At 38.4% G+C, this 26426-nt stretch overlaps 1 protein-coding gene across 2 annotated transcripts in view; it reads right to left on the minus strand.

The window, feature by feature from the left end:
* Window positions 1-373: 373 nt before the first annotated feature.
* Window positions 374-26426, minus strand: part of LOC100742853 (protein bric-a-brac 1-like) — a 110524-nt gene continuing 84471 nt past the window's right edge. For both annotated transcript variants that reach the window (XM_012394003.3, XM_012394005.3), the window contains exon 4: window positions 374-12558. In XM_012394003.3, the coding sequence (XP_012249426.1) occupies window positions 11512-12558 (1047 nt within the window). In that variant the 3' untranslated portion in view covers window positions 374-11511. The remainder of the gene's footprint in view (window positions 12559-26426) is intronic.

Below are 26426 nucleotides of genomic sequence, written 5' to 3' on the forward strand. Positions count from 1 at the left end.
TTCTTTGTTACAAATCGGTGCATCGCACGTATTCGATCGAATCGGATTGTTCCGAATCAGAGGCATCGTCGATAGATATGAATATCGCAAAATGATATTATTACTATGAAAATATCCAGAAACAAACTGTATCAATTTAAAAGTTAAAATTTCAAGATCAAAAATAATTATTACATCAAAATCGCCGATATTGTTAAAGTAAATAAATCATTTCAACATTACATTTTGTTCGTAAAGACTATAAAAATGAAATTTATCTCAACTATACGTTTTTCCTAAATCTGATGGTTCTACCAAATAGTGATTTTACGATACTAATCTCAATTCAAGTTCCGAATAATCGATTAAGATATTGGCTGAACAGTTACTGTTCTCGAACAATCGTATTTTGAGATTAAAAACGCGTGGGCGTTTCATTTCCGTAGAACAGAAGCAAGAATGCTGTAAACTTACGAAAATTGAAAGCTTCCTATTTTAGAGAGAAATGTCTTGTATTTTCTCTAAACTCTCCTTTCTCCCCTTTTTATCTGTCTCGTATTAACATTCTTTTTATTAACCATCAAATGACATAAAAGTCAGAAGATTAACGAAACTTGACTTATCATATTCTTCCCACATAATCTCGAATTAAAAATAGACATGAAAATCTGTTGGATTTAAGACAACGACATTTTTAACGATTTTCTTCTAACACTATACTATTCCTTCGTATATCTTTCCTTAAAATTTCACTAGTTACAAGATTTATGCTCTAGTCGTCGATAGTTTTATATAGTAGCGTTAAATTTCCCATAAATGCAGAAACATATCCTCGGTTCAATTATTACCAATTTTTTCCCTATAAGGCCATGGAAAACAGAAAAAGTAGACTTTCGAAAGTGTAAATCGACGATTCCCGTAGAATTACTACACTGCATAGAAAGAATACGTGAAATTTCAAGTGTAACGGTGTAAAACCGGAAGTTCTCACGTCTGTGAAAAACGTGACAACGCGTGGCTCATCCTCTTCTCCGTGACATCTGTTTTTCTCGTTCCTCTTTTGCCGGACACACGGTCCCGCGGGAATGTTTTTTTCCGCGGGATATGAAGATTTTACCGCGCCGTCACAGAAGAGTTATCGGAAGAATCTTTGTGGGTTTTTGTTTTCTAGGTCGAGTAGAGAGACCGGCGAAAAAATCGCTCTCGTAATTTGGACGGGCTGCGAAACCTCGACTAGAGCACCATTGACGATTTTAACTTTGTGATTTGGCAAATTGGAAGAGTGCGAGGCGACTTTCGCCCTTTGATTTTCTCCCGGTCAAAGGACTAGTTTTCGCTATCGATTCACTCGATAGGAACACAACTGTGATCGAGTTTCATCCACGGTGGCTCGTGAAAGTATGCCAACATTTATAGAAACCTGTTAGAAATATATTGTGTGTGTTGTACGTAATACTTTGAAATTATATTGGCGCTATAAAGAGATTCCAGCATTCTGATTATATCGGTCAATTTAGAAACAAATCTGGAAATGTAAATAAAAGTTACAAGATACAAATTTGATACAAGTATGTACAGAGATGATAAAAATATTTGAATGGTCAATTATTCGTTATATTAAATAAGCCTCGATATTCGGTGGAATTCTTTTTAATTTTTATTATACGCTTAAGATATTTATCTATGCTGCATGCTAATTATTTTACCAAATATATGTTTGACGTAAATGTTTCGTAATACCTACATTTTTCAACTTGGTTTCAAATTTTATCGATATAAACGTGACTGTTGTGTCTCGCTGCAGAGCTAATGAAATTTCAAAAAGTTTTACATAATACATACAATAGGATATAGAAGTTTCCTATGATAAATGGTCAAACGCTTTCGTGAGCTGCATCTTTTCTTCTCCATTCCACTTAAATATTACGAATAGACTCGAATGAGTATAATTAAATTTTATTAACCGAGGTTGAAAAGATAGTAAGTAGTTTGACTTCACGCGGTTTCTGGTTATAAATCAACACGTTGTGTAAATGCGAGACGAATTGTATAATCAAATTTTGTAGACTATTGACAGCTATGTTCGTTTCAACGTTAAAATACGTTTCGTGTTATCTTTTTGTAAAATTCGTAAACTTACTGGAGAATTATCAATTCGAAATTTCTGCAAGGTGACAAATGATTTATCTTTTTAGCCAATTATAATTTCCCTTCTAAATTATATGACATACAGTATACTTTAAAATATATTTTGCAAAGAGAGAAGTAATTACGAGCTGTGGCATATCTTCTCATATATTCTGCTGCTCTTGCTTCTGAAACGCGTAAACTTTAACATCTGACCTGTTTGATAACCTCGCTATATCGCTTCCATCAATTGTATATCTACAAAGCATGCGATGTCCTGTCTCATCAAAGCATTTACTTTACTTCATATATTTGACCATATTTGAAAGAAGCATTAAATAATCACACATGATATTTATATTTACATAAATCCCATTAAAATATATGAAAAGTAAAGTAAAGAAGTTAGTTTTTAAATAAATAAGTGCGTAGAATTTGTATTAAAAATTCCTGGAAATACGCATTATTCGAAAAATATATAACTCCGATACACAATGTGTTATTTGTTATATAACATGCGATCTTGCATCCATCGTGCAAGGATACAAAAATGACACGCGTGTTTTTAAACGAAAAATTGTTTTCACAGTTGGTGAATTAAATTCTTGTAAAAATTCTCGTACGACCCCTTTGTTCTTGTACTATTTCATATCATCTATCATGTTATCACAGTAAATCAAACGTTTACTTAGTACCTTGATAATAAAAGCTAGCTAAAATTCGAGTCGATATTTCGATATCACATATGTAATAGTAATCGTTATAAAATATTATCACTGTTGCATATGTCGTTATTACAGATTGTGCTTGTAAAAAATATATATATCGTTCGTTGTCAATCAATATCAAATTATAATAGTTACGCAACTATCAAATTAGTCGAATTGATCACGTGAAATGTATTTCGGAATTGTAATACATTTAAACAGTCGATATTTAAAATAGGTCCGATTATCACACGTTGATTGTTAAAATATATTCGTGAAAAAAATTTTCTCGAAATTAATAATGTAAAGTACTTGTTACTCTAAGACCAATCCGTATGCTAGAATAAATAGAGTAATTCAGTTAGCGAAATTAATAAGAGAAAATGAACATGACTAATGTAAAGATAAAGACATAGATCTCTTCTGCATTCGTTGATAAGTTTTCTGAACACGCTATCTAATGCATAATGGTGTTCATGTTGAGCTTTTAACTAAGATGATAAATGCAATTTCTTATCATTTTACGTATGCATGATCGAATAGCATAATCGCTATTCGTTTAATATCTAACGTTCCATTTCATTGCAATATTTGGCACCGTTGTAATACCAAGTTTGTCAGAAATTCGTATCGAGCAATTTTGAATATAAATCAGAAGACTGCGGATTTTTATGCAAGTTGGTATTTCTATAAATACGCTTAACTTAAATCGAATAGAACTTGGAGCGTCATATTTTGACAATTTTTTTATATTATTTGCATTCCGTGCATCTTCACACGTTCGTCTTTAAATCTCCCCATAAATGCATAACAATCCGCACATTGTAAATTTAACGATAAATCCGATAATAATTATTCAATAAAAATGCTCCTATTCGTTTCATAATGTTGCATCTCGACAAAGATGAAACACGCGATCAGGGTGTTCGTTTTATCGGACAATTTTCGAGCTGTTTCCTTAGCACGTTTCATTTATTCCCCGTTAATATTACTATATATATTTCCATACCAAATTCTAGCTGTCTAAATATTTGCACGAGTATTTGTTGAAAATATTTGCTAATATAACACCGTTTTGTGTTTCGATCTTTGTAATCATAACTCTAACACATTCATTCCCACACCGTTTAAAAGGACGGATGGAAATAAAGGAGGCGACGAAGATAAAATAATGCTACCAGATATGAAACTCATTTTTCAAGCTATACAGACTAAACTGATCTAAATATTCGTTAGTCATTCCAGACTGAACGACACTAGTACGCTAAATAAATATTTCTTTTATCATTTAAAGGTATCGATATCACAGTTTAAAGAATATACCTATAGATAGCTTTCGTTGCACAAGTAATTTTTAAAAATCACTCGTTTCTCTTCCTAATATCGTTACAATCATCGTTCGATATTCGAATCGAAGATCTACGGAATCTATCGAAATTCAAGAAAATACTTTCTTATTCAAGATACCGGTATCACAGATTAAACAATATCGTTTTCATCACAAACGGTGTAGCTTAAGAAGTAAACGAAGGAACTGGCGTTAAAATGATCACGAATTCTCGAAATATTTGAAGAATACACGAACTTCGATCTCAGTGAAATCTTATCGATACACACTGATAGCCGACACAGTGTTCAAATTAAATATCCTAAAATTATCCTCAAACTCTGTTACGGTAATAACCTACGACCAATGATTTGACTTAAGATCAGACCAGAGTTAAATAGTTCACCGTGAACTCTATTACACGATCACCTAATCTATCAAATATTCTGCAAACTCGCAAATTCATAAACCCTTCGAATCTATTAAAAATATGTTAAAAAAAGGAAGGTAATCGGATGACGTAAGGATCGCGATCGCGAATTGCAAGGGGTAGTTTCTCCCGTACAGAGAACGATCCTCGAAGCACGGTCGGTCGTACCACGGCGGAGCAGGAAACGTCAAGCACAGTCGGTCTTTCAGTGACAGAACGATTTGCAGCTTCCCTCGGCCGTCCATAACGCAGTAAATCTGGCGTGCAGTGGAAATGGAGCGGCAGCGGGCGGACGTGGCTGCCTGTATAAAAGCTAACAGAGGCATCAGGCGTCATGGAACTATTTTCCTTAATCCTTGGATCGTTAATCACGCGCGAGAGACGGACACGATACGCGGTCCTGTCGACCGTCGCGTTTTATTTTTCTTTTTTGTTCTTTTCGAGAGACCGCACGAGATGGACAAACCAGCGTAAATTAAAAGTCTCGCCGTGTTTGTATCTTCTATATTCGCGCCTCTTCATTCTCCTTCTTCTTCGTTCGTTTTATTTTTCTTTTTTTCTTAGTTTATCATTTTCCTCCGCTACTTTTTCTTTTAGCTTCATTTTAATTTCCTCTATTTTTCCCTTTCCTCCCTACGCGCGCAAATGTTCTTATTTTTCTTCGTTTCCTTTAATTCTGTTTATTTGTTTGCTTGTTTGAAACTCGTTGACATTCGTTGGACATGTTCTCTATTCGCTTATATCCGCTTCTTTCGTTTAGTTTCTCTTCCTTAATAGTTTCTCCCTTTCGGTTCACTTTTTCAAGTCAACCTAATATGTTCGCCTTCCTTCGTTCATTCGTCCATCGTGGGACGATGATTATTCGCTTCGCGTTGTAAAACTTACACCTTTAATCGACTCGACTATATATATATATATATAACATAATATACGTAATTTATCGACTAAACCGAGTCATCGCGGCGCCGGACCAGTCCGCTCGCAGGGAAATGCGAGGCTCGAAATTTCTTTCTTTTTTTCTCCATTATTTCTATTATAGGTCGACTCTGTTCCTCGTCTAACACACGAGCCTCTTTCGTGTAATAGGTAAGTATTCGTTATTATAGTCTTTTTCTTTGGCACCTTCTTCCCGCGAGCGGTCATTTTGTCTTCGTCGTTCCTGGCTGCCGGGCCACGATCATTCTATTCTCTTAGATAGCACCTTCGTTATTCGACTTCGTTTCACGAATGCGCGATACACACAGCAGCAAGTACGTCGTAAATTACTAGCTAAATGACTAAACGTTAATTCTGACGGAATTTGGGCAAACTGACCTCGCAAGAATCGAGCCTGGTTTACTTCTCCTCCATTTTTCTCTCTTAATGTCGTTCTTCGTACATCGTGGTCGGACTCGCGAGACTTTCTTCGGTTAACCGATGCCGCATTCTTTTCCCATTTTCGCGGGTGCAAAGACGAGCGACGTAATCGCGTGTCCCCGGAAATTACAGAAGCGAAGTGCGCCGCGACGTGGGATCCATGCGGGTGAAAGATCGACTTGAACTTGGTACGAAACCGCGGTCGATCTGGGAATTTTGCTCTTTGCGTTCGACTTGGCGAAATTCGAATAATCGACAGAGAAACTATCGGTTAACGTTTCTTGGTTTCTTCGTTCAAATAATTCGTTAATTCGGGTAACACGTAGCGATGAAGAAATTCGATATCGAAAATGAATATTCATACTACTACGATTTCATTACTTCTGAATTACAAAGTTATTCTTTACGACGTTATACTTTCTTTATCTATCTGCGTGTAGAATTATATTTTTATATGCTGTAAAGACAGAAGCATTTTCGTAAGATAATCTTTGTAAAGAGTCAAGGATATTAATATTTTCTTAATTATTTACAGAGAAAAAAGCGTCTAAGCGTTAAGAGTTGGTAAATATTCGAAAATACGCGGTGTAAACTATACGTACGTTGTAAGTCAGAAATAATTGTTGCATCAATATGTAATACCTGCGACTAACGAAAAATTACAAAGTAAAAACTCTATTAAATTCGCTAGGATGGAACGCAAAGAGCTATCGGTCTCCCAGCATTTCCGCTCTCGGTTTCAGGTTTGAGCAACGATCACGAAATCACAGCGTTCGCTAAAACGAGGCAAGTTGTGTACAAGAATAAAATATAGAAGAACCTTCTGTTTACGCATCTTTCACAGCTATATCATATCCCACGTTCTCCCGGGGACAAGTAACAGTCGCAGTATCCCGCGTCGTTAAAAACAGCTCAAATCGCCCACGACCGAACCAAGAATTTCTCTCGTCGTTCCTATATCACGCAGCTACTTCAAAGCAGATCTCGATCACCAGGACGGCGAAAGATCGACGCAAGCTATGCGATAACTTTCACGAAAAGTAAACGAGACATTGGCACTGGGACGGCACGTTTGCAACAACGATCGCTGTAGATCTCATTACTTATCCTTAATTTAATGTCTATTTTAGAAGACGGAATAACGCGCCGAATAATTTACCATCCGTCCAAGTGATCGATCTTCGTTCCCACCGGTGGACGCGTCCATCGTCGACGTTTCTATCCACGGATCCATCTCTCTCTCTCTCTCTCTCTCTCTCTTTTTCTCTCCCTCTCTCGTTGTCTCAATCCCTCTCCCTCTCACTCTCTCTCTCTCTCTCTGCAGCCTGTTCACCAGGCGAGTAGTTATCGTAGCCTTGTGAATAGTTAAGACGCGACGAGAGGTTCAAATTCGATCGCAAAATCCCGGTCAGGGAACCGGACGGAAGTTGTTGGTCGATCTCGCGATCGACAGCGATCCAGCGTCCGATGGGAGATGAGCGAACGCTATACGAACGACTAACAAGTGTAAATGTATTTTCGGCGAACCTCGAGGATTCGAGTAACGTTGTTTGTATATGTATGTATGTAAATACATATATATATATATGTATATATGTAAACACGCACATACATATATATACATACGTTGTATGCTCGGAATCCTTGGAATTACGGAAACGAGTGGAACGACGATGTGAACTCGCTTGCGAGACCAGGTCCCAAGAGAATGAGCCGGCACTCTCGTTTCTGCGCTCGCGCATATGTGCATTCTGGACGATCTATCGTTTCATCGATGTGTATTTGTATGTATATGCATGTGTATGTATATATATGCGTACACGTATCAGGGACATACATATATATATACACGTAAACAGCAAAATGGACACAATTGGCTAAGAAGAGGTTTTTGAAAGAACCACGGAGACCGTGTGATAATACACGGTGTCCTGGTCGGTTTTCTTTTTCTACTTGCGTGACGGCTAGAACGGAAAACACACGCTTTATTGCTAGATCGCTAGGTTTAAAAAGGATACACGGCTGGCTTTCCAAGGCACCGGCAACGCTTCCGAGAAGGGCCTGGCATGATTCGCGCCTATCCTTCGCATCCATGCTAACGTTGAACGCGTCGCTGCGTCCTTTGGACCTGAAGTCTATCGTTTCTTTCAATTGTATGCAACGTCTTTTGACCACCGGCGACAAGAGTTACGATCGATTGATCGTAGAAGTTACATAGATACCGTAGCGCAGAGCTAGAAAAATGACTAGCGGGATAGCACTGGTGCAAAGGAAGCAAGTATTGCTCTCTGTCGCTCATCGTTACGCGTTCTTACGCTGTCTTATTTGCATATGTGACACGTTCGGTCCATCACATCCCTATTCTTTTTGCTATCTTTTCATCTCTGTATTATATAGGTACATGCAATAGTTCAATAGATCGATTGATTATAGAGAATGGTATTCTTTGGAATATTTCGAATCATCGTGTTGATCGTTTCAATGTAATTTATCGTTTAAACAATTGTCGTTTTAATTTATTCTTCTCTTCGTATTCTGTAAAATGTTTTAAATCTTTGAGCATCGAACGTTCGATGTTGTTAGATCGAAAGGTGGCAGTTTCAACGTAATTACTTTTTACATGGTCATTTGTTAAATTTAGTATTTCGTTGAGTCAGACTCATTGATTATGAAATGTCTGACTGTCAGGTTGAGGAGCGAAAGTTCTTATGCGATTACTTTTTAAACGATTACTTTTTTAATTTGGTATCTCGTAATGATACTTAAGTTAAGCTAATCTCGCGCAATAGAATACGTCGTTTGGTTAATGAAACAAGTTCGAGGACAAATTAAGAAAATAATTATAGCGTAAATTGAATTATTTTTCTCGTAATTAATCGACTGCCAAATATCACGGTATTTGTTTAACCACTCTCGTTCCTCCTTCCACGTGTGACGTGTCTTTATTATTTGTTTTAAGGATAGAAAACATAAAGACGCAAGCACACGCTATTTCAGGTGAAATTGTGAAGGAGGAAACTACTCGTGATATTCGCAGTCTAGGCTGTAGACCAGAGTGGCTAATTAATTTCAGAGGAAGAATAGCAAACATGATTGTTTCTCGTGAGATGCTGCTGCGAGAATCCTCCACTTGTAACGAATAATCTCGAGCTACACGTATAACACGGATTATGTTTCTAGCGCAGCTTTTGTTAATTAATTCTTGAAATTCAATATTTCGCGATACTTGCAGTCAAACAATTAAGTAGTTTGTCTAATCCCTATTAAACTACCACCTAAAATTCTATAAACCGTGTCTTTTGTATCCATCATTGCATATTTCTAAATAAGAAATTTACGTTTGTTTCATTTATCTGATTATTTTCTCGCCACGATTGATCATTTTTTATTCAAATAATAGAATCTCAGATTGAAACAAAAGGATCAAATCGAGAGGAGTTCAATTAATCCTCGTATATGTTCCTTCGCAGGTTTTCTTGGAATTCAGAGAATTTTCGAACAATAGGGAAACACGATCGAGTCGGAAATAATGCAAAAGACACGGTAAGATCGATCGAAGACTAGCTAAAATGTTGCTTGGATGAAGATAAATATCAATCCGGTCCAAAGATACCACTCTTCTGCATCATTATACCAGCAATTCCGCTGTTTCTTTAGATTAATGGAATAAAAAGAACGAAACTGTAAGGATGCGAGTAAAGCAAGTTACCCTTAACTAGTTACAGTGAAATAGAAGCATGTTAACTCTTTACCGAAGTTCTAGGCTGGATAAAAAATGTAAACCTTCGCTTGTAAGTTATAATTGAGTCGCTCAGCAGCCACAACGATCAACCTCATAAATTAGAAGGTGAGAAATACGATGATGTTACAAATATTATTTCTTCAAATTTATGTTTGTTTTACTCTCTTGATAAATCATACTTACAGACGCGTGTTTTGTTTCTTTAAGAAATTGGATATTTATCGTACATTCGGGTAATACGATTGAGAAATTTAGAAAAAGAGCATCCGTCTTCCGGGATACGCAACTATAAAATTCGAACTGATCAACAATTTTCAACATATTTAAGTCACATATTACTTGAGAGTGAAATCATGACAATATTTATAACACGCAAAGTATTATCAGGATCTGACAGTACTAGTTAAGGGTTAAATCAACTTAAAAAATCCAATTGCACCTAATGATTCAAACGTTAACTCGTAAATATAAGGAAAATCTTGCATCGTATTCGTTTTTTTAACTATTCTACGATAAAGTTCCATAAAAAAAATTTGATCAAAAGGGTCACATTTTTCATATTAAATTGTCACGGAATCGGGGCCAATATATCAATCATAAACGTTATACTAGACGTTACATATTTTTCCACTAGATTTCCATTCAGGAGATACTTCCCGTCCAACCAGGAGTCGCGACGTGTCCTCGACTGCGTGGCATACGGAAGAATGATCGTTATCGCGTGCACTGTATAAAAATCGCATCGATTACGCTGACAGCTATTACGTAAACGAGTAGATCGCTCGTCGGTGGTGCACGAAGACGAAGAAGACAACAAAAACGAGCCGTCATCGTCGACGTTCGTCGCGTTCTTTGGTTTCGAATCCTTTATCACAAATTAGTCTCACTAACGTTAAGTAGAAATCTTCGACCTTCTTCCACTTTCGTTTTTCTTCGTTCACTTCGTTCTTCTATTCTCTTACACGTTCGTGATAAGATTACAATCACGCGTGTATGGCCATCGTCGTCGACGATTTCTTCATTTCCACTCTTCTTCTGTAATTGACTCGTCTCGATGGGCAAATGGCTGGATGGATACGTGGTTCTCCTCTTCTTATCGCGCTCTAGACGTTTCTCGAATCTTCCTTTTCTTCGATTACGCACCAGAGAGAGGAAAGAACTCGTGAAAAAAAAAATCGCAAGTTGAACGAGCCTCGAAAAATGGATCCGAAGACGCGAAGTTTACGAAGCGTAGTTTAACGTTATCTTAAAAATATGCCGATCTCCCGCATCCTCCGAAGTTTCACGCCAGAATTTCTCTCGTTCGACTCTGAGAAGAGCGGACATCTCGCGTGGACGAACCTTCGAAAACTACCTTTGCGTACGTTGACGTTCTCTCACCTGTCTGCTCGCCCCTTGTTACGATCTTTTACTCGATGATCGGGCGAATTCTACATGAATGAAGCTTCGTTATTTTTCTTACGTCGTTGTCTCGTTTCTTCGACTATCTTTGACACGGAAAGGGTGTTCCGCGGGATGTAACAAACGCGTTCAACGATACACAATACGCAAGCATCGCGGTTAAAATAATTCGTTTTTCTACGATCGTTGTATACAAGTGATTCGCTGTCGGTCCCTGAAGCGGTGCGCGTAAAGCAAGAATCGCCACGATTAGCTACTACCTAAAGAAAAACTTGCAACATCGAAATATCTTTGTGGCGATTGCGTACTTCGAGGAGTCGATTCGCTCACAATCGAAATTCATCCACTTAGAACAACCCTTTTCGCTATCGCAGAATCCCTAAACACCCGAGCTAGAAGACGCCGCAGCGAGTGACAAGAACGTCCGTACAATCCACGCAGTTTAGCGTTGGTGTATATGGGTGGTGAGATGCTTGGACAAATAATCCGCCCTGGCGAAACATTTGCCGCACATTTCGCAGTGATACGGCCTCTCTCCGGTATGGATACGAAGATGCCTAGTAAGGTCGCTTTTTCCGCCGAACGCGCGTCCGCAGAAGAGACAGACGAACGGTCGTTCGCCGGTGTGCTTACGTACGTGGAGTTTCAGGTTCTCCTTCGAACGGACGCACTTACCGCAAAAGGGGCAGGCGAAGCGACGTTCGCGCCTGTCAACCTCGTGACTGCTGCGAGCCAGGCTGATCACAGGATCCGTGTGTTCGGAACGATCGTCGTCCACAGCGTTGTCATCCGTGTCGCCAACCTCGCTGGTACCACCGGCTGATCTGCTGTTTCCTGTAGGAGCCTCGGTCATTTGAACCTCGACAGCCTCGCCAGGATTCTCCTGCACGCTGGCTGTCTCAGAGATGCTCTCTTCGCGAGCATTTTCATTGAAGGTTCCCCGCGTCTCTTCCTCACCTGGATTGGTAGTGGTGTCGCTCCCTGTCTCCACCTGCGATGGTTCCCCGGTGCTGGACACCTGGTCGCTTCTCTCTGCAGCCGCGGACACCGTCATCGCGCTGCTCTGAGGCTCCGGAGCTCGTTGCAATCGTTCCAACGCGTGGTTCAGTCGGTGCTTCTTGAAGGACTTTAGGTACCTAAACTGCATGCCGCAGACGTCGCAGGTGAAAAGCTTATCGGCCGGTAGGCGGGCCCGATGGTTTTGCTCCCGGTGTTTCACGTAAGCGGATCGGTAACGGTAGCGTTGGCCGCATTGCTCGCAGGTGAATGGTTTGTCGTCGCTAGCCTGGCCGGCGTGCTGAAGCAACGCGTGCCGTTCCAGCAACCAGGCGGAAGGAAACGTAGCCAGACAGACGCCGCAGCGACGCGCCAACCCCGCCAGACCGGCGAAACCGCCGTGACCTAGCAGGGAACCGCTTCCGCCGCCGCCACTCGTGCGTTCCACCAGGGCACCCCAACCTCCTGCATCCAAACCGAGGGCCAGCGACACCTGAAATGATCGTGGTCTGTTAGATGGAATTCGGCTAGGTTTGATTCGTGTATATAGCGATGTGGATGTGAGATGTTTTTCTTAGGATTGCTGGATCAAAGGACGAAGGTAGATTTTAGGAGTTGAATGACGAAGCGTTTTTATGGACTGTGGATAGCAGAAGTTCGTTAAGACGACAGTTTGTAGAAACGATGAGTCGATTTTCAATTGATATCGTTCCTGTTCTATGAACGATCTATGAGATCTTGGATTTAAGCTATTCGATTTTATTTAATTTTATGCTACTTTACTATATTTTACGCGACAAAGAACACCGGTAGTCTTTATGATCTAAGATATAGGATAGAAATAAAAATTAAGTAACCTAATTCGAATCTAATTTAAATTATCGTGGTCATCTATGAATCTATACATTACCAGGTCAGGGTTACGATTCCGATTCAAGCATATGATTCGTATAAAACCATATTGATCGTGCTTGTTCTATCTTTTATTTTAATTATATATTCTGAATAACAATCGGTGATAAGCGTGTAACTGTAATGAATACGTATATATGTATAAAAATCGAGATGCAAACTGAAATTTAGATAGAAATGTAGAAAGGCATGCAGTATTAATATGTATTATAAGAATAGATAAAAGATTATCTTCAAAATAGGGCAAACTTACCAATATCATTTCTGTATATTTAGTACGTGAGTTATTCCTTCGTTTCATCGCCTCTGACACAGACACCCAAGTAATAGTATAATATGTACATCTTAATGTTTGTTAAATACGTTGAAATGAAATATAGAAATAATAGGAAATGAAGGATAATCAGTGTGTACTTCTAGTTAACTCCTCGCCAAACGATTACCTTACTATTTATTCGTTTGATAATTTTGATTCTTAAACTGCATTATAAATTTCATAGAAAATATTACGCGAGGCAAGGAGTTAAACAACGACGAATGTTAGAAAACGAAAATCGAAAGCAAACGACCGCAAGGAGGAAAACATCAAAAAGGAGCAAGCGATAAGAAGCTAATCTACGACCAAAGAAACGGGCAGGTGTGAATTATCCCCAGAAAAAAAGACATCAAGGTTCAATGACCTATTGTTAACACAAACAGTTTGCAGCTTTTATTTCACAAATCGTTAATTTACAACTATGATATGCATTCGTTCGCCTAAGAACCGAAACAAAACGTCATTTTACACGAAACAAGGCGTAGTACCCATAATGATCAAGAACGCGTGTCAACGTGGTGAAGTTAGTTACGGACAAGTCTTTCTCTCCGATTTCATTTCCTCAAACGTCGAGAGATCCTGGTAATTATAATCGTGTTATACACGTGTACAACCTGTCGCCTCGAACATCGCTTTTTCTCTTTTCTTATTTTTTCCTTTTTTCTTCTTTCGCCACGCTGTCATAAACATCTTAAACCATTACACGCATATTTCCTTCGTGTTGAAACACGCACAAGCTGCGACCGACAAGTTCCATCGGAAGCGAATCTCGGTTAAAATTAACCAAGTTCCATCCGACGGGTACTAAATGCCTTAACCGTCGATTCACGCAAAAACGAAACGTTCCCCGTCTGTTTTCTATTCGCACGAAAATTTTCGCTATTAACAGCTCAAAATTATAAACGTTTCATTCGCGCGTCTTATATTCCAAAAAAAAAACTCGTTTTCTATTTTATCATCGGAATCGCAGCTCGAACGCGTCTTCGAGCAACCGATGGACATTGTGTGTTCTCGTGAGCGGCGTATGATCCCTATGTGCACGAGAGCTTTCTTTCTTTAGCGATTTTCTGTGTGTACACATGTGTGTTGTACGTTTCTTTTCGTTCTCTTTCTCGTTTCTACTCATTTATATCGATCCTCCTCGCTCGCTCGAGGAGCCATCTAAAAACTTCCGAACAACGCGTAGAGATTACGTTTCTCACCTTCGCTATGCTTCCTTCTCTTCCTTTTGCCTTTTAACATCCGGAGACGATAGAACGGCGGGAATCGCGAGTACAACGAACGCCAGAAAGACGCATAAGCTTTCGGAGCACCATTTCTATTTTTCTTTTCCATTTCTTCTTCTTTCGTGTTCCCTTTATTTATCTCTATCCTCTGGCTGCTTCCCATCGTCGAGATATCCCGAAGATTTTCTACGAGATATTACGGTCGATCGAGACAACGAACGATGTACATGGGGCGGTCGTGTCGCGTCCGTTTGATCGTTGCGTCGATCGAACCGTTGCCTCGAGACGACCGCCAGCAGAGGAGCGAAATGCGAAAACGAGACGCGTCGATTCGTTCGCGCTACCTGTTCCTTGTCTACGAACGTAGCGATGATCGTGCCCCGATAATTCATGTACGTGTCCTATCGCGGCGCATAATATCTAAGATCAGCAAGGTCGCGCTAGAGTGTTTCTAGGCACATCACGCGATACTTTGTCTGCGTACTGGCTGGTACTCAACTTATGGAACGAGTATGACGGATACTGTATTGAAAAATACGAGATTGATTGTAAAATCGCTCGCGATAGTTGCTTGCAATGGTCGATTGCAATTACAGCATGAATATCGCTTTCTAACTCCTTGTCTTACGATTTTTCTACTTTTCTCTTTACGTCCTATTTATATTTCGAATGAAAAATTCGAAACTGATGGATAACAAAGAACAGAATTACGACCAAGTCTTTAAACAAGTAATTTTGGAATTAGCTTTTCTTTCTTTCGCAGCTAATCTTTCCTAGTGACGACTATTATTTATCGTTACTTATTTCACTCTAAAACGAATTACTTAATTAAATTCTCAAAAAAAGAAAAAGAAAAAAACACAATAAGATAGATGTAATAGACACAATGAATCTTACTGGTCACGCAAGAAGGAATTTAATAAAAATTTCGATGCAACATCAGCTCCTCGTTCTGCATAAACGCGATTTAGCGGTATCAAACAATAACATTAAAATTAACACGTCGACTGTCGTAAATCGAATAAAACGAACAATCGTATCTGTAAAATTTTCGATACGCTTAACGTGCCTGTAACAACGTAAAGCACTAAATGCGGCATAAAGCGCTCGAACAATTTCATTTTTTAAAAGGTTACGTATTATATATGCGTATTACAATGAATCTCTGTGAAACAAGCGAAAGCACTTCACTCGCTATGGGTGAACGCATAAACTTTGCCCGGAGCTGCAGTCAACGTGTTACTTATCGTAGAAACTTCCGTACATATATCGAACGTTATACGATAGCACCGAAGTTAAGCATTAAGAAGCAATTTCATCCGATTCACGTGAAAATTGTGTTCGTATCGCGACGACTACGTATTATTTCATAATGGAGATTCCGTTGTTGGAGAATCCGACTTTTACGTCACAGAGGCACGCGGATAAAATTTTAATCGCGCAGGATGGGGCGAAGATTACTCGTTCGAACATTGACGTACACCGTACGTGACACAGCTCGTGTGCTTTTCACGTCTCGAGAAACGTTCACGCGGAAAAAGAACTTGTCAACCGGCTTGCGAACGAATCGGAACACGTACGTCCAGATAAATCCTTTAAACATCTTGTTTCCGTCTTCGTGACCTCTTTCGATGTTTCTTTCCAGAGATGTACGTGCTCCAATAATAGCTCCTTGCATGATCTTAGATCGTTATGCGTTTTGTTAGGCAATTTTGTAGGCCGGAGGTGAATTTGCAGGAGAAGATGTTGCAGCGATGCGAAAAATTACAGATATTTGTAGTCGGCTCTGTTCGAATTGAGTTAAGGTTTTTGCGGAGTGAAATCTGTGATTTCTTTGAACGTAACGCGAGTGAAGAAATTATGGAAATATTAAAATTGGAGGCTTCTTTTATCTATGTACAGAATACTATTCGTAATTGTTTTGTTGATCGTGAATTTCAATCTTTATAATTACTTTTTTTTTTAATTAAGCATTTTATTTAGCAGCGATCAACATATTTTTACGTATTCAGCTATTATAATTATCGAACTATAACAGATTGTTGAAAACATCTGCCATATATGCATAATTATAATAGTTCATAATTAATGTTTTATCATTCTGAGAGAAAAATTCGGATTCAGTGAACGTAATGTAGCTTAATGTACACCGATATTGTGCTTCTCCACAGCTGGAGATCAGAATTCAATAAAGTATAGAAAGCAGCATACGAGTATTGTAGGTCACTAACTGTTGGATAATAATACGTGCATCATATCGCCTCGGTTAACTACGAATAGTATTATGCACGTTTAATCTCCATACATTCAATTAGACAAGGAAACATCTGAAAACTATCGTTTCGTAACAGAGTACGAGACTGATCAATTGGAACAGCCTTAACCAACGATCAAACGACTATATCGACAATTAAGAGTATCTTATTACTTTGATTTTCCATTTCCATATTGCAAAAAGCATCGCTGTACTCACTTTCAATATTCCCGTAAATCCCCAACGCTTGTAAAAATCATATTTAATCGTTCAACGAGCCAATTCTGCCATCTTTTTAAAAATTTCATTTTGGTTTCGCGAACGACGCAGCGTCTCGCGCGAAGCCAAACTTCTGGCGCGGGTTCGTTCGTTCGAGTGGTTCCTAAAAAACGGAGGCGACCGAGGCAAACTAGCTACGCGCATTACTTCTCTCATAACAATGTCACATTATCTCGTCTCTAATCACTAGCGTTTACTCGATTAAATCAAGCGATCTGGACGTCAGTGCTGGGTGTCGAGGTGTAAGTGCTGGAATGTAGGGTATCTTCGTATTATTATTTTTTTTCCATTTTTCCATTCTATATGTTCTATGTTGCTCGCTCGCTCTCTCTCTCTCTTTCTCTCTCTCTCTCTCTCTCTCTCTCTTACAATATTTTCTAATTTGAATTTCATAGATTCGTCCAAAGCGTTCGACGATCGAATCGTGCGTGTTAAAATTACAATTATTAGCAGATTCTTTTTTATTTTGTACAATTCACGAAGAGAGGATTCTACGCCGAAGCACGATTTTTTTTTTTTTTTTTTTGTTGGCCATTCAATTAGACAAGGAAACATCTGAAAACTATCGTTTCGTAACAGAGTACGAGACTGATCAATTGGAACAGCCTTAACCAACGATCAAACGACTATATCGACAATTAAGAGTATCTTATTACTTTGATTTTCCATTTCCATATTGCAAAAAGCATCGCTGTACTCACTTTCAATATTCCCGTAAATCCCCAACGCTTGTAAAAATCATATTTAATCGTTCAACGAGCCAATTCTGCCATCTTTTTAAAAATTTCATTTTGGTTTCGCGAACGACGCAGCGTCTCGCGCGAAGCCAAACTTCTGGCGCGGGTTCGTTCGTTCGAGTGGTTCCTAAAAAACGGAGGCGACCGAGGCAAACTAGCTACGCGCATTACTTCTCTCATAACAATGTCACATTATCTCGTCTCTAATCACTAGCGTTTACTCGATTAAATCAAGCGATCTGGACGTCAGTGCTGGGTGTCGAGGTGTAAGTGCTGGAATGTAGGGTATCTTCGTATTATTATTTTTTTTCCATTTTTCCATTCTATATGTTCTATGTTGCTCGCTCGCTCTCTCTCTCTCTTTCTCTCTCTCTCTCTCTCTCTCTCTCACTCTCTGTTCTCATTTTTGTTCATTTTTTCGAAACGGCAATGGGCGTCGATCGATCTGTAAGTTCGCGACCGAGAGATTCGGGGACGCGGGTCGCGCGCGCGTGTCACACATCATCTGCAAAGCAAAAAATCTAAAATCTCTTGGTTGGCACACAAAACGAAACGATGTGGCATCACGCGGGCCTCCGGCATTGTGGCGCACGGATCGCCCGCCTGACTTCGTTACAAGTATGAAAAATATCCTGGCTTGGTTTTCCTCTTTCTGCTTCTTCTTTTTTTTTTTTTTTACTTCATTTAAATACCGTTTAAAAAAGTTATTGCATCTGGGTAACCTATATTGTATAGGTACGTAACTTCATTTTTTCCATTATCGTATATTGTACAAATATTGTTGTAAGTCGGTACAAACGTTACTGTAGAAAACATAACAATTCGTAGGTTCCTCTCGTCTCAATCTTCCACTCTTTGCGTGTGTGTTATTTTATTTTCTCTCTCTCTCTCTCTCTCTCTCTCTTTCTCTCTTTCGTTCTATTCTTCCCTTATTTACCACTATTTTCGTTCATTCGTATACATTTTCTCCCTTCTATCTCACTCTTTCTCATTCTTTCTTTTTCACTAATTCTCGCGCGCTCGCTCTTTCTCTCGTTCCCTTTCGCTCATTTTATGTATTTATCGTTACGGAAAGCTTAGTTAAGTGTTATACAATCTGTTTAGTACTATGCGAGATTCCGATCTACAGGGTGGCTTTCATGGTATTTGAACACTGCATTGCTCGTGTTGTCTCGTACGTTCCTGCGTGTATCTGTGTACGTGTCTTTCAGCGTATGTATTTATAAGTATGTGTGTGTGTGTGTGTGTGTGTGTGTTCTGCGGGTATCCGGAGCAAACGAGAAAGAACGAACCGAGGAGTGAATGTGGTAATCGAGGCTCGTCCACAGGACCAGAAGAAGCGATTGTCCTCTTCCTTACGAAATAATACGAGAATTAGAGAAATAGCGTGAAACAGATGGATCGTTTTCCGTCGATTCAATCATTCGTATACATTACAAGAAACAAACAAATTCGCAGTAATCTCTCGTGAACGATAATAGCAATTATACGATTGTTTCGTATTAAATTGCCTGTATTGTTTGTTTCATTATTAAATTAGAATATAAGCGCATCCCTATGTTTTTAATTTAGAGAAAGAAATTTGGTTTCTGTGTATTTTTTCAACAGATCGTAAAACTTTAAATAATAACGTATTTTATAATCTTCTGATAAATAATGAATTTTGCAAATGTAAATTCTGTCGATCTTCTAAGAAAGAAATCGAACTAATTGTCACTTGGTTTCGTTAAATTGTTCATTATACTTAACACCTCATTATATATAAACTATGAAATAACCGTGAAATTTCTTAATATAACGAAATTAAATCAACTATTATCCCTGTCCCTGATAACATATTCGCGTATTATCAAATCACAGCAGACTTTCCTAAACTATTCAGTTCCTCGTTCTAGAGAAGAAAAAACTTAATCTCTATTCATTACCAACGTATTATTCTTTATTCGCTATCAATAAACACCAACGATTTATCAATATATTCTATATTTCTACAGTTTTCCAACCTAAAAAAGGCACGCTAATTATCAGTTCCAAATGCAACAAATTTCCCTAATGTATCAAACGAATTCTCTAATAAATCAAATCTCTTGCCTTAGAATATTTTATCTATCATTAGAGAATAACTAGAATTTTCTATTGTCATCGTACGTCTTCACGTGTTTCATCTACGATATTTCATCGCGACGAATTTCCTAAAAATTTTGAAGCGAACTCGATTTGCATCGAGCATTCGTGGACCTTGAATCAGGTGCTTACTAAGTACCGTAAAAGTGCGAGTCTGCATAACTCCCTTCGACAATTGCAGAAACGGACGTGTAATGGCCAAAATATGCGACGAGTGCACAAAAGCGATCAACGAACGTCCGGCGTCGTCGATCATTCTCGGTATCCTTAGCTTTCGCAACGTTCGCTTTTGCCGAAGTCAGGTGACGGACGAGTTTATCAACTTCCCTTGAACATTTAGCCTTTCGTGTCACATACACGCGACTTTTACGTATTAATTGAGCGAAGAATTATAAATTTAGTTTTCGGTCGATATATTTTGAAAAGGCAATACGATTCAAGAAATTAAGAAACTGTTAATTTTCCGTGACCGTGGAATATTTAAAAAATTATCTAATTCTCTCAGTAATATTTTGGATTTCGCGTATAATTCTTTGCAAGTAAAAGAATGCAGGATATCAGTGGCAATTTCTCTTCGTGCTTCGAATATTGAAATATTAGAAAAATCGCAAGAAAAAATTAGAATCTTTCTATTTTCCGCACAAATATTTTATACTTCCGCTAAATTTCAATAGTTAAACGGATTTTTGAAATCAATAAATAGGAAAACTAATCAAATTAGGGATTGCACGTGTGTTCTGTGAGTTAAGCGAAAATAGGAGTAGAATTAAAATTTTGTAGAATATTTTGCGCAGTAGAACATGATCTAGGAAATTAAGAAACATTCATTATCAATTGATATTATTTATGTATTATTCGTATCGCAATCATTCTGCAATTTAGATTGCAATATCGATAATGAAATAAACTGTTTCTCACGGAATAAAGTATCGGTTCGTTAAACAGTTCGTAGAAATTAATAAACGGAAAAAAAAGTAATTAAGGTATAGAACGTACGCGTATCCCGCGAATTAAATAGAAACGTCTTCGCTGATTTAATTTCCATTCGTTCTCGTTTTAATTTCTGTTAATTTGTTTATCGAGAATCGATGCGTTTATAGGGGGAGTTGTATCCCTCTAAACGAGTTTATTTCAACAGGAACGAATCGCACGCTTTGCTTTCTCGGCTTCCTGGTATCTCCCGTTAAACATTTAATATTTATTCTTGTAATTAATGAATGTTAAATTGATTCCACGATGTTAAACCCCGATAGATTAAAGTTTGATTAAAAACCATTCCATTTATGATGAATTTAATTTATGTTCATCAGTCGAATTAAGCTTTTAATAGAGTTAAAAATTAAAAGGCCGAGTTTCACTTTCTTCGCTTTGTAAAATATTATATGGATACTTCCATGAATATTTAATGAAATAATCTTTCATTATATATGCCGCGGTTGATAATATTAATATTGGATTCTAACGCTTAATTAACTGCCGTGTAATTTATTTGCAACGATAGAAATTCAAAAATGATTCAGACATCTCGTAAGTATGAAGCGCTATGAACGTGCAATAAAATCACCCTTAACGCGTATTCCGTGTTAATAATCTTGCAACATAACGTTCGTAATTATCGTTCAACTTGTACTTCATATTGTTTTTAGTAAGCAAAGTTTCCTTCAAGTATTTGTTATTTGTGCGTACGTATTTTCACATTCTATTATTAAGATGCTGTTTTAATCATAATTGGAAGATAAGATAAAGCATAAGAGTATTAGTCCTGTAGATTTCCATATACGCACGTATGTCTTATATTTACTGTACAAAATATTTACGATTAATATGCGTGTTCTTTAAGAAGTTTCGTGGTATTTAGATAAAAAGTATAGTCATGACAAGTAAAGATGGTATAATTCAGAACAGAAATGCAAAGTACTCCGACATTTATTCATCTTTTCCACGATATAACGTTGTTAGAAAATTGTAGATGAAAGAAACTGTAACGATATTATTCATTGTTTTATTATTACGATTATTATCACGAGAGAGAAATAACGATTTAAAAGCCAGCTTGCAATAATAAAAATTGCATTCGTAGGTGTTACATACTCATCGAAGCTCTGTTATTTAAAATGTACTTCATTATCACGATTAATTCAAATAACGATATATTTCAAATCGATGGGTGTATCAACGAAGCTCGTTGTTAATTTTAATTGCATCCTTGATAAATAATTTTAATTGATAATCTATTTACGTTGTTTGCGTAAAGAGATAGCAAGTATTGTTCTCAATCTTTAATTTATCATGGCTTTGTATATTTTGACAATGTTATCGATAACATTCTGCAAGTTGCAAGTTATTAGCATTAATAAACTCTCTTGTTTAACAGAAGGAATCTTGATAATAAAGCAAAAGAACTTTCGTAAGTAAACCTTATGAATTACGAGATACCTGAGAAGCATCTTGCACAATTGAACTGATATCGATAGCGAAATTTTACGAGTCGCGAGTTACGAATTACGAGTATTAATAAAAATCGTCGAATAATATTAAAAAATTCGTAACTTCTTAGATAATAAAACAAATAAAATTTTATAAGTAAATTTTACAAATTACAAGTTTCTCGTCTGTAGTATTTGACGAAGAATCATAAAAAAACATCTAGAATCTAAAGCTTGCAACCTGTCAATTCGCTAGTATTAGTACAATAAATTATCGCGGAATGAAACAATCTGCAACTGCCCAATCGATTGAAATTCCATTACATAACAAAGAAACCGATCTAAATTAATTAAATTCGTAAAATATTTCCCAGCTCCATTCCGTAACGAACTCGCCCGTTCGCTAATATTTCTATGTACTTGTTAAATTATTATATAACAATTGAAAGATGACCAACCGATCAGAATTCCATCGTATAACCAACAAACGATTCGAGATTAATTAAATCCACAAAAATGTCCGTGATCTCTTCTTTTAAACGAACGAGTCTCACAAATGAGGAAAAACCAATTCCAAGATTCGCGGCGGGGAAAAAAGAGAAGAGCGACGGTTTAATAGAAAATTTCACGAACCGTTTGTGGCAGCGTTCCGTGCCGAGTACCGGAAGAGAAGGTCGCCCGTTTGAAAACGCTACCATGCCGCAACTTTTCGCGTCCAATGAGCCGTCGCGCGACATTTTTCAACCGGTCCGCCTGTTTCCCTGTGGAAAAAGTTGCGTCGCCGGTGCCGGGATAGGCGTAGACGAATGAGAAAAGGTGAAAGGGGCAGAAGGTAGGATCGAGATCGTGATACACGCCCCTATTAGCGAAATTCGCTGTCGAGAAACGGGGTGACGAGAGAAACGACCACGTGCTCCGACGAGATGACGCGATATGCGACTCTGTTCCGAGAAAAAAGAACGTTTACGACGCGAGCGGAAAATCCCTGCCCCGGAGTGATATCTCAACGCGTTGTTCGCAAGTTTACTCCAGCTTGCGAAATACTCTCAATTATGTACACATTTCTTTGTCCTTGTTGTCGTTGTTCGACTTCGGAGTATTTTAGAAGATGGCGAGTTCGAGGAAGTTAGCACAACGGGTTAAATAATGTAACAGATTGTGTAATAAGTTCATTTACGTAAGACTTATTTGTCCAACGACGCGCAAATATCCGAATACGTATTCTTTCGTACGATCGATCGTACTTTGCAATTCTAGAAGAAGGATTTTTGCGTTCATCGAGTTATTTGATCGTTACTGGTGAAAAGAATTTTTCTAAATATTAAAACAATTAATAGTTCGATATTAATAAGCACAGTGTACATATATCAATGATTTCAAGTAAATTACTTCGAACGATCTAGAGTTACTTTTATCATATTACGACAGACGTTTGTAACATAATACGTTTCTTTGCTAATGATTGCTTATGTTTATTTTTCCTCTGTTAATCAATCAATTACGCAACTGTAAGCAGCATTACTCGTTCTTCTTATTGCAACTAACATAAGTAACTTTTTACGCTATTCCTTGAAACGTAATATTTATGTTAGCATAATAGTTATGTTGCATAAACGCATAGAAATCTCTAGTCTAGCCATTTTACACAGAATCCGTTTTTAACACGATCATTAATACGTATTCCCCTGTTTTAAAAATTCGAAAGTACATGCTATTTGCATCTGGCACCAAAAACACATGAAATCTAGATCGTTCCTTCTAAATTCTTCGTCATCTTATTACACGACCAAAGGGTTAGTAACCAAGGCTGAGAAAAAGAAACATTTAAATCCTTTCCAGTATAAAACATTCAATAATTTAAAAGAAAACGTCTTTATTCCGATTCAAGCAAATATCCTCTCCAGAAAAGGTTAGCAATCACGTCACCTCGTCTTTCAACACGTTGACTACCACGCGAATTTTACATATTTTACTGCCCCCTGTGAGCTGCGACAAACGAACGAAGTATGCTACGTCGCAACCTGACTGCGGATATTTATGCAAACTTGTATTTTTCTAAATACAAATAATTTAGAGGAGTGAAATTTAGTTACAAAATTGTTTTATTCGTCAAATGCAAGCTACTGTATTTTGCATATTATGCACACGTTCTATGCATTTTTGTATCTCCAAATTAATTCTCGCGAGATATCGAATTGCATCTACGTGCTTGTTCTCTGACAATGTTGCCGAAATCGTTCGCATCGTTAAGAATTTTCCAACCCATGAGATTTACCTTATTTTAATTCTAAGGGATCTAGCGAAACGCGGATCTGTTCGATGACTGCCGTGACAGTCGACGGTGTCAACCGAATAGAAACTCAGTCTAAAAGTTCCTTCGAGACAGAGGCAGAAGAACGCATGTGGCCCTGTGGTAGTCGCGCAACCCTCCACTAACTTCGCCAAGGTTACAGCCTAACTTCTCTCTAGGTAGAAGTCCGAGCATGTACACACGTATGCATAAACCAGGTCGTTGTATGGGATAGACGTAGGAACGTGTCACCGGGTGACCCGCTCCGCAAACTCGCGAAACGCGCGTCGCCTCGAACTGGGGTAGTAGGAGCAGTCTCGGCGTGATCGGTCGCACGGGGGTGGTAGGCGTAGGCCTGCCACCTTCCACCTACCACGCTCTTACACATACACGATCATATACACGTTCACGTACACGAGCAACCTTCGAACGGGTTGTACGTGTCCCTCGGGTCGCGGCAACGAGCGCTAAGCGTTCACCTGTCGGTACAGTCAAGGACAAAATTGAAAGAGGGTCGGTTGGCGGTACTTGCTGGCTCGCTGAATCGTTCGTTATGCAACGGTCGGGTTAAACGCGGCTGCAAAGCCCACGATATTGATTCGGGATTAATTTTTTTAGCCTGTTTTGGGGTAGTTACAGGAGGTCGAGGATTTTGTTATCGAGAAACGGATTGAGGGGGTTGAAGAATGATTTGGCGAAATGTGTGAGCGAGTTGGAATTCGTGGTTTATTGGTGGCTTTGATCTTAAGCTGGTATCAGCAGGTAGATAGGGGAACGAGGGCGTTGGTTGAGTTATTTCGTTTTAGCATCGGTGTTTTTGATGTTGGATTGCCAAGCAATGTAACTGATTGTACCGAGATTTAGCAGCGTGAGTTTTATAATTTCGAATCTTTTAATTATTCAGGAAAGCGATGAAAGAACATTACCATTATAACTATCGATGCGACGATTAAAATACGATATGAAACTTGCAGCAAAGAGATCGAAACGAGAGATACACGAAGAAATACGTAACGTGATCGTTTGGGAAACAACAAATTTGACTAAAGTTCAATTATTTTTACAACTCTGGTACTTACACTTAACATTCTTTCACGTGTTCGTACTATACAAAAAAAAAAAAAAAAAATCAAAATTGCAAATGAAATATTATTTTAACGTAACGTTAACCCTTAATGGTTTCCTTCGTACCAATGGAACACGAGTTAACGCGTGACATTATCAAGCAAACTGGCTGGGTAAAAAGTGGAAAAAGTCCAAAGTTCGCGTAACACGAGTCGTTATGCGAATCACGAAGCCCGATTCGATAAATCCCCACTCGAATTAGTGGTGGAAACGGTTACGACCGATTCGTTTCAGAGAACGTCCAGAGGCGAACCAACGTCCAGCGAATTTTGGTCGAGACTGTATGTAGGTCGCGTAGGTGGGAGCGTGGCGGTGTATCAGTGCACGCGTAGGCGTGCCTGCCTACGTTTGGAATTGCGCAGGTAGGCGTGACTTGGGGCGGCGCCAGGTGAATACACCCCTGACCTCGGTTCCGCAACTCCACGCGTGTCTTCGAACCTATATCGGCTTTCGATTCCCATGTCCAAGCCATGCAGTAAGAATCATCGATGTTGTTTCCTACTTTCCTTTCTCCTTCGTGCAATTAACGCGTATTCCATTCTTTTTTTTTATCTCTTTGTTTTATTCTTGAAGTTCTTTTAAATTGGTTGATTTTTCATATATGCATATTCTTAAAAAATTTTGTTAATTAATCTGAAATAGGAGCAGATTCTAAATTTTGTAATTTAGCCG

This window comes from Bombus impatiens, unplaced genomic scaffold, assembly GCF_000188095.3.
Source record: "Bombus impatiens unplaced genomic scaffold, BIMP_2.2 scf_0064, whole genome shotgun sequence".
NCBI classification, from domain to species: Eukaryota; Metazoa; Arthropoda; class Insecta; order Hymenoptera; family Apidae; genus Bombus; species Bombus impatiens.